Source organism: Lissotriton vulgaris, chromosome 7 (genome assembly GCF_964263255.1).
Source record: "Lissotriton vulgaris chromosome 7, aLisVul1.2, whole genome shotgun sequence".
Classification (NCBI taxonomy): domain Eukaryota; kingdom Metazoa; phylum Chordata; class Amphibia; order Caudata; family Salamandridae; genus Lissotriton; species Lissotriton vulgaris.
The window spans coordinates 1,192,131,234-1,192,144,830 of NC_141695.1; the positions used below are offsets into that span (position 1 = coordinate 1,192,131,234).

At 50.9% G+C, this 13,597-nt stretch overlaps 1 protein-coding gene across 1 annotated transcript in view; it reads left to right on the plus strand.

Annotated features, from left to right (window-relative positions):
* Positions 1 to 13,597, plus strand: part of SRCAP (Snf2 related CREBBP activator protein) — a 1,720,489-nt gene that overhangs the window by 1,366,565 nt on the left and 340,327 nt on the right. Inside the window, exon 28 of the mRNA XM_086931673.1 lies at positions 885 to 1,054. Coding sequence (XP_086787799.1) covers positions 885 to 1,054 — 170 coding nt within the window. The remainder of the gene's footprint in view (positions 1 to 884; positions 1,055 to 13,597) is intronic.

Here is a 13,597-nt window from a genome sequence, read left to right on the forward strand (position 1 = left end):
GTAAAAATCATACAATTCTCATGATACTTCGGATATAATCCATGTCCAGGATCTGAGCCCATACAAGGAAGAGATTTTGAATATGAAGTTGGTTGAATGGTCACCACTCGCTGTCCTTTAGACTACGTTAAAGTTTGCGATATTTGTTGTGTTTTGCAAGCTCCTGTTTGAAAACTCTTCATCGGAGTGCATATAGCTGCCATATCTTGCTACTTGAGATGCTCAGACAAGCAATTTGTTTTCTCCTACTGAGTTGTTAAAGAAGCCAAGAGTGGACAGTCTATTAACACTTTGCATTCCACATTGTGTACTTCCCAGTGTCCATCCTTCCCTCCCACTGTCCATCCTCCTCACCTTACTTGCCTATTGCCTGTGTACACTGCTTTCTATACCAGTTCTTGTTCTGCTAGGACTCCACTCCCACCAGAAAAATGGCTACTCGACTGGATCCAGCTTTCAAACATCTCCACATTAAGCCTGTCATGGTTCACCGTACCCATAATCTTATGAGTTACATTGCTGTCACGATACAGGAACATTCATAATGCCCTGCCACAAATTGCAGTGTGTCAATCTTCTCCCACTCCAGTTCCATTGCCTACCTACTTCTCCCTCCACTTGATCTCAGCAGTTTGTGTGTCTCGTCACTTATCAAACCTGTACAGCTGTTCATTCCAGTAACCTCTCTAATCTACTGCCTACTGGTAAACAATCTCTAGATGGTTTACCTTTAATGAACTTGACTCGACTCACTTAAAATGAACCTTTTGATTTCACCTCTTGAAATGACCCTTGTTACCTATTAGAACCCCTCTTTGCTTCATCCCATTGCATACCAATAGCCATTTAAGTGTTCCAATCCACATCATTTGTTTGATTTGCAGGAAAGCTGCAGACCCTGGATCGCTTACTTCGGCAGCTGAAAGCAGGTTGTCACAGAGTGCTGATCTTCACTCAGATGACAAGAATGTTAGATGTTCTAGAACAGTTCCTGAACTACCATGGACACATCTACCTGCGACTCGATGGCTCGACAAGAGTGGAGCAAAGACAGGTAGGTGTAAGAGGCACTTCTTGCGCTTTTAACCACACTCGCATAAATCAGCACATTCACACTCGTATCACTGGATGTAATTTTTTCAGTACTGCTTCATAATATTTTTCGTTCCAAGTCAATTAATAGTTTTAAACAGTAAAACTGTGGTATTTTAAAATCTAGATTTTAGACATAACAGCCTATTGAAGCGAAATTAAGGGCCGTCGAGTTTTTAGTGGTTAAAGAAATAACAGAAATGGTACACCACAAAAGTTCATCAGGTGCAAAATGCTACCATCCAAACGGCTAAGACGCCACATTAATGAAGTTTAAAATAGGTTGCCTCCAGCTTCCTTATTGCCCTCATGCCTCTCCTTTTTGAGGGTGCTTACTTGTACATTTCTGTACTTTTTACTTTTTCTCAGGATTTGTGATTTAGTTTCTATTGTGCAAATAAATGACAACACTGAGTTTGCTGACTTACTTGGAACTTTAATGTAGACGTGATATTTTTGGTAGACATTACTTCTGTACAGATTCCTCTCGTTCTGTATATTGTTCAGTGGATGCTCCAGACTCTATTGTGGATGCTGGACTTCAAGCCCCATCCTGTACAAGCATCCCTGCATCAAAGGGGAAGTGTGGGTGCTTGGGGGGGTGGGGTGGAGGGGGGGTTGGTTGAGCGCCTGTTGGCCTTTACCCCGCTGTGCAGGATGTTCCAGACTGTAGGGTGCGGTCAGGACTTTAGGCCCCATCCTGCACCAGACTGACCCTGAGGCTACTGGGCCTCGTGGCCTCCTTCACCCTGCTGGTGGACTATGCCAGGTGGCATACGCGGGCTCTGCAGTGGGACCTGAAGTTCCAGTGGGCACAGCATCTGAAAGAAACACGTTAGTGTTAGATTCCTTACCTTAGAATATCCCCAGGCGTCAGTCTGGATCCGGTAACTTTTGCGTAGCAGTACCCCTGCGCGTCGGTAGGCGTCGTCTGCAGGCGTCCCCTGCGGCTCCGCGTCCGTCGTCGGCGTTGTGCGCCGTGATGACGTCGCTGGAGTATATAGACGCCGCCTCCGCGCGCTGACGTCAGTTCTTCTTTTTTCCGCGCCAGTAAGCGCAGATCCGAAGAGCAGTACTCCGGTCTTTTGACCAAGTTTGTTAACTTTCTATATCTTTTTGGTGCCTGGTAGGATGCCCGGTTTCAAGAATTGTGACGGTTGTGACCGCACGATGTCGGTCACGGACCATCACCGACTCTGCCTCCGGTGCCTGGGCCCCAACCACGACGTGGACGCCTGCGTCGATTGCCGGGCTCTGACTAATAAGGCTAGACGGGAGAGGTCCCGCAAGCTACTCGAGCTCCGGGTGTCGGCCCCGCGTCGGGAGCGTTCGAGAGAGCGGTCGCAGAGCCGCGCCGAGCGCTCCGGAAGTCGTCATCATTCGTCGGGCTCTTCAGGTAAGAAACACAATAAGTCGGGCGTCGTCATCGTACCCCGACTCCCCCCGACGCTCGTGCGACGCGGCCGGGGGTTCGGGTGACCCCAACCCCGCGGCTCCGCGAGAGTCGCCGGCGCGGCCTGCTCCATACCCTCCGGTCCCTGGGCAAGGTGCGACGCCTGAGGAGATTGAGGCGTTCCTCATGGCCATGAGGACGCTCACTTCTCCGACGGGGCTTCCGGCGCCTTCGGGCCCAATGCTACCGTCTGAGGGCCCTGGCGGTTCGGGTGTCCCTGACTCGACGCCATCGGGTGCTCCGGCCCCGGTGCCGCCGACGGCTCAGGCGCCGCAAGGGCCTTCGGGATCGACGCCGGCTGGTCTGCCGGCCTCTCTGGCGCCGATTCCATCGGGGTTACCCCCGACGCCGTCCCCGCGCGGCACCGGTTCCCCTGTGCTGGCTCCGGGCGGCGTCGTCCCCATACCCTTCCCGAATCCGGACGCGGGCTCGACGCCGATGGGGCCTGTGAAACCCGAGGAGCCGGTCTACATTGTTGACTCAGAGTATGGAGATGATGTAGAGTACGGAGAAGGTTGGGAGGGGGTCTGAGGACCCTCTGTCACGTGAGTGTCAGTACGACGTGGACTGGACAGGTGATTTGGGTGATGCCAGTGGTCTGGACGACTCTCCTAACCCTGGCTTTGTCTCTCCTCCTTCCGTGGCATCGGAGGAGGGAGCTGCTTATTCAGTGGTGTTGATGAGGGCTGCCAAGGCCTTACACCTTGAGCTCCCCGTTGCGGCCGTGAGGCCTAACATCCTCACTGAGGTCTTCAAACCGCAGTCATGCCCACAGGAGCCACTGCTGCCGTTTAACGAAGCCTTGTCAGACGTTCTGTTGGGCACGTGGTCCAGGCCCTCTTCAGGTTCGCCTGTTGATCGGAACGTGGCCAGACGCCATCCTTGTCCGGACGACCCCAAGTTCCTGTCCACCCATCCCACCCCTGAGAGTCTGGTGATCCAGGCCTCGACTTCCCAGACCGCATTCCCGTCGGCCCCGCCCAACCGGGAATCTAAGAGGTATGACCAGTATGGCAAGAAGGTCTTCTCGTCCCTGAGTTTGGGACTGCGGTCTTGAACCACCGCTTGCCTTTTGGGCCGCTACACCCACTCTGTGTGGGATACGGTCGCGGAACTGCTGCCAGAATGCCCCATGGAGGTGCGGGCGAAGCTCGGCAAGGCTGTGGCTGAGGGCCGAGATGCAGCAAAATATTCCATACGGTGTGGTCTTGATACGACCGACTCGCTGGGCAGAGCGATGTCCACGACTGAGATCCGCCAACTTTTCGGCAGATGTCCAGAATGCCTTGATGGACATGCCGTTTGATGGCTGTCGCCTGTTTGGTGACAAGGCGGACCACGCGCTGGAACGCTTCAAGGACTCCAGGGTCACGGCCAAGTCCTTGGGTCTCTCGACCCAGCGCCAGCAAACGGGTTTGTTTCGCTCCTTTCGTGGCCAAGGAAGGGGCGTCCCCACACGTGCTGCCAGCCACGCGCCGCAATAATCTTTTCAACGCGGTGGCGGCCGTGGAAACCGCCGTGGAGGCGGTCGGGGTCAACGGCGGGGTCAGGCCACACCTCCCCCCGCAGCATCTGCCTCCAAATCCTCCAAGTCCGTGCTTTCAGGCCCATGTGACGCCGGTGGGTGGCAGGGTTCGCCATCACCACTCTCACTGGCGCACAATCACGTCAGACAGGTGGGTGCTGCAACTCGTCCGAAGGGGCTACTCCCTCCCCTTCGAGACCACTCCTCCAGCCATGCCACCGCAGAACCACCGTGTGTCGGGGGACCACTTGACACTTCTGCAGGAGGAAGTTACGGCCCTCTTGGCCAAGGGGGCCATCGAGCGCGTTCCTGGGCCAGAAGTAGGGCGTGGTTGCTATTCCCACTACTTTCTGGTGCCCAAGAAGGACAAAGGGGGCCTACGTCCTATCTTGGATCTACGGAACGTCAACGGCTTCCTCCGGAAGGAGAAGTTCAAGATGTTGACATTAGCTCAGGTCTTGGCTGCTCTAGACCCGCAAGACTGGATGGTAGCGTTGGACTTGCAGGATGCGTATTTTCACATCCCCGTCCTGCCGGCCCACCGGCGTTACCTGCGGTTTACGGTAGGCCAGGAGCACTTTCAGTTTATCGTGCTCCCCTTCGGCCTTATCAGCGCCCTACGGGTGTTCACAAAGGTGTTGGCGGTGGTCGCAGCCCATCTGCGCAGGTTAGGGGTTTCAGTCTTCCCCTACCTAGACGACTGGTTGTTGAAGGCGGGCTCGCCCCAGACAGTCGTCCACCACCTTCAGATGACGGCAGACCTCTTGCACGACCTGGGGTTCTCCATCAATGTGCCGAAATCACACCTTGGTCCCTCTCAAAAGCTCCTTTTCATCGGAGCGGTTCTGGACTCTGCGCAGTTTCGGGTTTATCCTCCGGAACGGCGGGTCCGGGATATACAGGCTTTGATTCCCATCTTTCAGCCGCTATCCCGGGTTTCGGTCAGGTTGACGCTGCGGCTGCTGGGGCTGATGGCTTCCTGCATCCTTCTGGTGCATCACGCCCGGTGGCGTATGCGGGCTCTGCAGTGGGACCTGAAGTTTCAGTGGGCCCAGCATCAGGGCAACTTGTCCGACCACGTCTTGATCTCGGAGGGCACTGCGAGACAACTGCAGTGGTGGCTTACGGACCGCGATTGGGTCAGAGGCAGATCCCTCTCCCTTCCCCAACCGGAGCACGTTGTCGTGACGGACGCGTCCCTCCAGGGCTGGGGAGGCCACTTGGGAGAGCCGGAGATCAGAGGCATCTGGTCTCCGGCGGAGTCCCGGCTCCATATCAACCTGTTGGAGCTACGGGCGATTCGTCTAGCACTGAAGGCATTCCTCCCCTTTGTCAACGGGAGTGTGGTGCAGGTGTTCACAGACAACACCACCGCCATGTGGTACTGCAACAAACAGGGCGGGGTGGGGTCGTGGACCCTTTGCCAGGAGGCTCTGCGCCTCTGGCAGTGGCTGGAACGTCAGGGCGTGACTTTGACGGTTCAACACCTGGCAGGTTCTCTGAACGCCAGGGCGGACAAACTCAGCCGTCGGTGCTCGATGGATCACGAATGGCGTCTGAACTCGGACGTGGCGCAAGGCCTCTTTCTGCAATGGGGAGAGCCTTGGTTAGATCTATTCGCCACAGAAGAGAACGCGCAATGTCATCAGTTCTGCGCGTTGGAGTTTCCAAGACTGTTATAAAGAACAAGGGAACCCACTAGGTAACCAAGGACCTTGGGTATCAATTAACATATGAACAAGAGGTCCTTGACATCAGGAAATGAAACTGCGTAATAATTATAGGCCACAATGAACTTTATAACAAGAACAAAGTCCAGCCGGACTTAAAAATTTAATTCAATGTTTTAAAGAATGTACTTAGATCAGACAAACAAACAATAAAGCAGTGGGACACAATCCTGCATCCACGATGCTACACATACATTCAAACATACAATCACAGTGGTATTTCAGGCAATTAGAGATCGTGAGCAAAGAATTGGTTGGCATACAATTGCTTCACATATGCGGGAAACATACAGTTTTGGCACATAATAGTACACTTAATGTTTAAGCCCACATAAGTGTCGACGGCGTTTCGATCCAATAGAATTAATGGATCATCATCAGGACTTTCAATGTCAGCCTGAATGTACAGAGCCTGTATTGACAGGAAGGAAGGGAACAAATAACAATTTTTAACCAGCTGTAATACTCAACAGATTTAAAGTGACCTCATGCCATTTTAAGGTACTATAAAACATTCAAGTGAGAGTGTCTCATAACCAGTGGCAGAAACATATTCATCGCGGTGATAAGCATACATTTCAAGGTATTCCAGGTGGCAAACTAACAGTGTATATCGACCGATAGGACAGTGCTAACACTAGGTGCGTGTGAATTAATACAGTTGTCAGTTATTAAGGTGCTGCGAAGGTGAACCAGCATGCAGCACATGCATGTCAGGTAGTGCCACGTCATGTCTAATAGCGCAAAACCGAACGATGTAAAGCCATGGTTGCCATGGGGGGGGCACATTATATACCTGGAATTGGTCCAGACCGATGGTGGTAGATGGGATTAAGTAGACGTCTGAGGTATAGGTCTATAGGAGTACATAAGGTTGGAATTACGTGGCTGTTATTGCCTGAATTAAGCGCAGTTCGTTACTTAATTAAGAACATCTGCGAAAAGGACCTTCTTTCCTGCCCAAAGTAGTTTCTGCTTTTCACATCGGGCAGTCCATCACCCTCCCTTCCTTCTTCCCGCCTCCGCATCCTTCAAAGGATGAAGAACGGCTCCATCGTCTGGACCCAAAACGTGCGCTTTCATTTTATATGGATCGCACACGCCAGTTCCGGGTGGATGACCAACTGTTTGTTGGCTACGTGGGTGCGAAGAAGGGACGGACGGTACATAAACGGACCATCTCTCGGTGGGTCGTTCTGTGCATCAAAGCGTGCTACTCTTTGGCTCGGAAGGAGCCTCCTGTTGGGCTGAGGGCCCATTCCACTCGGGCCACGGCGGCTACTACTGCCCTGGGCCGGGGAGACCCTTGCAGGACATTTGCCAAGCGGCTACGTGGGCCTCGCTGCACACCTTTGCGAGGCACTACTGCCTGGACAGTCAAGTCCGGAGGGATGGCTTCTTTGGCCGTTCTGTCCTCCAGGACTTTCTGGTGTAGTATTGTATTGGTTCGCAGACCCACCACCGGGGTTGGTATTGCTGGGGTATGTATTCTAAGGTAAGGAATCTAACACTAACGTGTTTCTTTCAGATGAACAAGTTACTTACCTTCGGTAACGATATATCTGTAAGAAACATTAGTTAGTGTTAGATTCCTTACCGAACCCACCCATCCTCCCCGTTCTGCGAACTGATACCTAGGGTTAAGGTCATCCCTTTCAGGGCCCTAGTTTTACATGGCACCAGTGTTGGTTCTCTCATGGCTCTGCGTCTCCTGGCGCGGAAAAGCTGTGTGCAAAGAACTGACGTCAGCGCGCGGAGGCGGCGTCTATATACTCCAGCGACGTCATCACGGCGCACGACGTCATCACGGCGCACGACGCCGACGACGGACGCGGAGCCGCACGGGACGCCTGCAGACGATGCCTACCGACGCGCAGGGGTACTGCTACGCAAAAGTTTCCGGATCCAGACTGACGCCTGGGGATATTCTAAGGTAAGGAATCTAACATTAACTAATGTTTCTTACAGATATATCGTTACCGAAGGTAAGTAACTTGTTCATTACGCCAGCAGATTTCCTCAACGGGGGTCTAGAGGGAATGCCCTGTCCATGAGATGGTCAGGAATCTTTGCATATGCTTTTCCCCCCCGATACCGTTAATACCAAGGATTCTGCAGAAGATGAAGAGGGAACATTGCACTCTTCTCCTCATTGCTCCTCGCTGGCCGAGGCAGTACTGGTTCCAAGAACTGCTCCTTTTATCTCAACAGCCTCCAGTTCACCTCAAGCCGACAACTACCATGTTGTCAAGGTAAGGAGGTCAGATTCTGCACCCGGATCCATAATCGCTGCACTTGCACGCCTGGCTCCTGACTTCCTAGAGTTTAAAGATCTCCAGATTTCTGCAGACTGTAGAGCTATTCTGTCTCAAGCCGGTGCTCAGAGTACTATCAGAACGTACCGTTTCAAATGGAAACGCTTCTGTTGTTGGTGCAAAGCAAATAATATCCATCCTCTTCAAGCTCCACCTGAAGATATCCTACCTTACTTGCTTTCACTAGCCAAGGCGGGTCTAGTGTTCTCTTCTATTAAAGTACATCTTGCCGCCATATCCCGATTCAGAAGAAGCTCGAAAAAGCCTTCACTATGTTCTTCCTCACTAATAAAGCAATTTCTGAAATGGTTGTTTCAAGCCTTTCCGCCAATTCGACTTCCACCTCCCGAATGGGATCTCAATATGGTCTTGTCCCAGTTAATGAGGAGGCCTTTCGAACCTATTCATAGAGCTGAATTAAAGTTTTTAACCTGGAAAGTGGCTATTTTACTGGCTCTCACTTCAGCATATAGTGAGATCCGATCTTCAAACTGCGGGGACCAACCAATACCCTTTATCGAAGGCTCCCAACGGATCCAGGCCGCTAGAGGCTCAAGAGCCAACGAAAACAAAAGGGGAGAAAGTGGACATCCCTGTCTAGTGCCCCGCCCAAGACAAAATGTCGCAGAGACACAATTGTTCACAACAACCTGCGCAAGAGGCTCAGTATATAATATAATAAACGCACCCAGCTAATAAACTCAGGACCAAAACCAAATTTAGCCAATACAGCCCAAAGATATGGCTATTCCACTGTATCAAAGGCCATCTAACGACGCTAATATGGCCGGATCTCTCAGGGTATGCGCCCTGGCTAGAACCCCGTGCAACCGCCTTAGGTTCATCGCCGTATCCCTATGCGGGATAAATCCAGATTGGTCAGGATGTACTAAATCACTAATGACCTTGATTAACCTATTAGACAACACTTTAGCCAAAATCTTGGGTTCCGAATTCAGCAATGAGATGGGCCTATAAGAAGCACAATTGGATCTCGGCTTCCCCTCCTTAGGTATCACTACTATCGAGGCCACTCTCTGGTCTCGGGGCAACACCCCACATTCTCGAGCTTCCAAAAACATATCTTTCAAATAGGGGGCAATCTTATCTGGTCTAAGCTTATACAACTCGATCGGTAGACCATCGGGACCCATTCCTTTCCCAGAATTCAAAGAGTGCACCGCCAAGGCAATCATCAGCGGTAAGTTTACTATGTAAATGTAAAGGTACAGGAATTGATATAGCGCAAATCACCGAGCGGTTTCTAAGCGCTTGCTTAGGGAACCCGTCCTGGTATTCCACTGTGAGATAACCCCGGCAGGGTATCCGCAAGGTGAAAGCCAGGCATCCCGCCGCGAGGGGCCGTTGTGGAGATTAAGCAAGCTATTGCCCAGAGTCGCAGAGTGTGAACCCGTGAATCGAGTAGGCACCGGAGCGAGAATTGTGGAGTCCATGGACATTTTAGGACTCAAGACCCCGCCGAGCCGGGAATTGAACCCTGGTCCCGGGCTGACCTCTGCTTCCAGGTCTGCCTCCTCTAACCAGTGAGCCACACTTCTCCACTATCCATGAGGTCACAATCCTCCTCCGTCAAACACAGAAGTTGAATATCCCTCAATAATAGGCGCGAATCTTCCTCCGGCCTATCTGAGACAGAAGTGTAAACTTTACGAAAATGATCCGCAAAACCATCTATTATCCCTTGTAGGTCAGTAATATAAGTCCCCTCCTTCGTCTCAATCTCAGGAACCACCCGATCCGCTCTCTTTCCTATCCAACCAAGCAATCAGTTTACCGGCCTTGTACCCAACATCATAAAGACGCCCTTGCTGTTCTCGACTCAAGGCTCTAGCACTATCTGTGACAAGCGTCCTGCACTCAAGCTGCTTTAACTGTCTTAAAAGCCTCCCACAGCGAGATCGACGAGGAGACCGAACCTCATTTTCCTGAAAATAGTGCTCCAACGTTTGTAAAAGTTCCTTACGAATCTTAGGATTACGCAAGTGCCACGGGTTAATGGGGGCGATCCTACCACCTAAACCCAAGGTCATCTCAAATTTGAGCCAGAGCGGCGAGTGATCCGAGATGCCTCTAGCTAGATGTTTCACTTCAGTAATATACGACGCCTGGGCCGCCGGTACTAGACCATAGTCGATTCGAGAGAGGCTACCATGGGCACCAGAGTGGAAGGTATACTGTCGCTGATTAGGATGAAACAATCTCCAGCTATCCACCAGACCCAGAGCCTCCAAAAAGTCAGGTAGCCATGTTTGTGCCCGTCCCACATCCCGGGGCGGAAACCTGTCCATGGTGCCGGAAACTACAGCATTGAAATCCCCACCCAGAATCAACAAACCACTAGGAAGGTCTAAAACAATCTTCCCCAAGTCAATATAGGTAGTGGTTTGCAGACCCGGGGGTACATAAATAGAGACCAAGGAGAGAGTATATCCCTCCCAACGTCCCAACACTGCTATATATCGACCCCTCTCATCTGCAACCACGGAGTCAACTCCAAATGGGAGAGAGTTTCTAAGAAGTATCCCAACTCCCCGGGACCCCGAAGTAAATCCAGCATGCGCAACCAGCCGGTAGCCTTTCCTGTGCATCGCCTTACATGCATTTCCTACCAAGTGCGTTTCCTGGAGTAGGACTACATCCGGAGAATGTCTTTTAAGGAATTGTAGGACCACACTGCGCTTGATTTTATCCCCCAACCCATTCACATTCCAACTCAATACTCTCAACCCCCTACCCCCCATCACGAAACATAAAGAAGGTCCAACCCCCCTCCAATCCTCGCAACGTCAATAAGCAATCTTGGAATAAGATGCCTTGGAAAAACACAAAGAACATGAAAACAAAACATACTTCCCGTTACACTACCCCCCCCCCCCCACCCTGCACCCCTCCTTACGACTATCAAGCCTCCCCAACTTGCAGTGTGCCTGCCGCCCCCACATCTAAACTAAACTACCAAAAAAGATAAATCTGAGGAGAGAAGAGACCCACCGATGGCCCGTTGACCCCCCATAGTTACTGTGCTAAAACATTTTATCGGAAAGAATACAGAAGTAGTCTGTTCCCAAACTTTCCCCAGTTCCCACAGCAAGAGTACTTATTCTTGTTCGTGCGAGCACCCTCCTTCATCGTCACTATGTCTCTGGGGTTCATGCTGAGCAGTTAAAGTGTCCAACCAGTCCGCTGCAACCTCCGGCTTGTCAAAGAAATAAACTCTCTCATTATGTTCAATTCTCAGCTTGGCCGGGTATAGCATGGCGTACTTGAGTCCCTTGTCACGAAGCTTTCGTTTAACTCCCATAAAGCTCATTCTCTGTTTCTGGACTGCCTGTGTGAAGTCCGGAAAAAAAACGATGGATGAGTTTGCGTACTTCAAAGGGCCCCTAGATCTGGAGGCCTGGAGGATCGCATCTCTGTCCCTAAAATTAAATATTCTCGCAATCAAAGGCCGTGGCGGGGCACCGACACGTGGTCTGCCTCCAGGAACTCTATGTGCTCTCTCAATGGTAAATAAATTGCTCAGGCCTTTGGGCTTAAGATGATTAAGTACCAAATCTTCGACGAGGAGATCTGCAGCCTGCCCCTCCGCCTTTTCCGGCACTCCAATAATACGCACGTTGTTCCTCCGGACCCGTCCTTCAAAATCCTCCAGTCTACGGATAGCCAGGTCATTCGAGGCCTGCAAAGTCCGAACCTCCGATTGCAGTATCGTTACATCATTAGTAAGGCTAGCAGTCTTGATGTCAAGTGATTTAACTTTCTCACTTGACTTCGTGAGGTCTGTCCGAATCAGATTTACCTCAATAGATACTGTGTCCAATTTATGAGCCAGGGTCTCCATCTTTTGTCCGAGAGAGGACTTGATTCCATCAATGGCGACCATCACGTCTTGTAGCGTCGGCTCCACTTCCAGCACAGAGGTTTATTTCACTCCTTCTTGCGACTTTCCCAGTCCACTAGGCGACCCTCTAGTTTGTGCATATCAGTCCATGTTGTTAGTTGGGGTATACCTTCCACCTCTAGTGGACTTCTATTGTCATTTATCTCCCTCCTGTTTGGTCGCCATTTTGGGACAATGTTCGTCGTTCGATTTGAGGCGGAAGCGATGGATAGCCGTTGTATTTGGACCAATATCTTGCTTACGACTCTTTAGGAATGCCTGCTAGCCATCCACAGTTCCGTGCTGTCGGCAAAAAGCCTAAGCCTTGCCGCACTGACTGGTGCGACACGCAGCAAAAAACCTCAATCTCGATTCCACAAGTCTGCACTCCGTTAAAGTGTCCTCATAGTAGGGCCCACTGCTGTCGATCAGGGTCTCAGATGTTCCGGAGTGGGTCTCAGCGCGTTATCAGGGAGTTCCAAGCGAAATCGAAAGTGAAACCAAATGAAGTCGCGAGGCCGGGCCAGTCACTTCGGGTATGCAGAGCCGTTGTTGTCGCATTACAACTCGGGCACAATGCCAACTCAAGCACCGGGTCTCCAAGAGATACAGGCCTCAAACTGTCCAGACCTCCAAATCTGGTTCCCGGGGCACGTTCGAGACACGGCTTTCAGCCTCCGTCACTCCTTCGGTTCCGCTGCAAGAAGCACTCCACAGTAAACGGGCTAAACGACAGGATATATTCGGGGGGCTACGAGCGTGTCGGGAGCCCTAAGCTCACGCGGCCATCCTGGATGCGCGCAAAGCTCCTCCATCATTGTGTTTTTTAATGAGGTAATGTCAACTCTTTGTGTCATGGCTTTTTGAGTCACCGCAAAGAACTGACCTAACTGTCACCCCTGAGGCATGATGGGAAGCTGGGGGTCATTACTGCCTTAAAGGCACGGTGCCAGTTTATCTCCATGTTGCTATGAGTTAGCTTTTCAGTCTTTTTAGACTGTGTTTCTGCAATGCAGCCTGGCAGCTGTATATGCTTTCAGTCCTATGTGAGAGTTTTGTCTGACTGCTAAGCATTAAAACATATATAAAACATGTTTTGCTGTTGTTTTTTCTCTGTTTCTAATGTATGCTTTTATGATATAATGGGGAGTCCTTACAGCATTATTCAGCTCTGGTGTGTATGGTGTGTATAAGGCTGCAGTTGCTTACTTTATATATATATATATATATATATGTATGAATGTATGTGTGTGTGTGTGTGTGTGTGTGTGTGTGTGTGTGTGTGTGTGTGTGTGTGTGTGTGTGTGTGTGTGTTAGTTAGTGTGTGTGTGTGTGTGTGTGTGTGTGTTAGTTAGTGTGTGTGTGTGTGTTTTAGTGTGTGTGTGTGTGATAGTGTGTGTGTGTGTGATAGTGTGTGTGTGTGTGTGATAGTGTGTGTGATATTCGTAATATAAAGAAGCTCTTGCTTGAATCTGGCCTGCCAACTGATTGGGAGCTTGAGGTTTCTTTATCCAAGGATGAAACTAAACGAGCCTACTGGAAATGGCTTGACGAAAAACAACTAAGGGACCCAAACCAAGG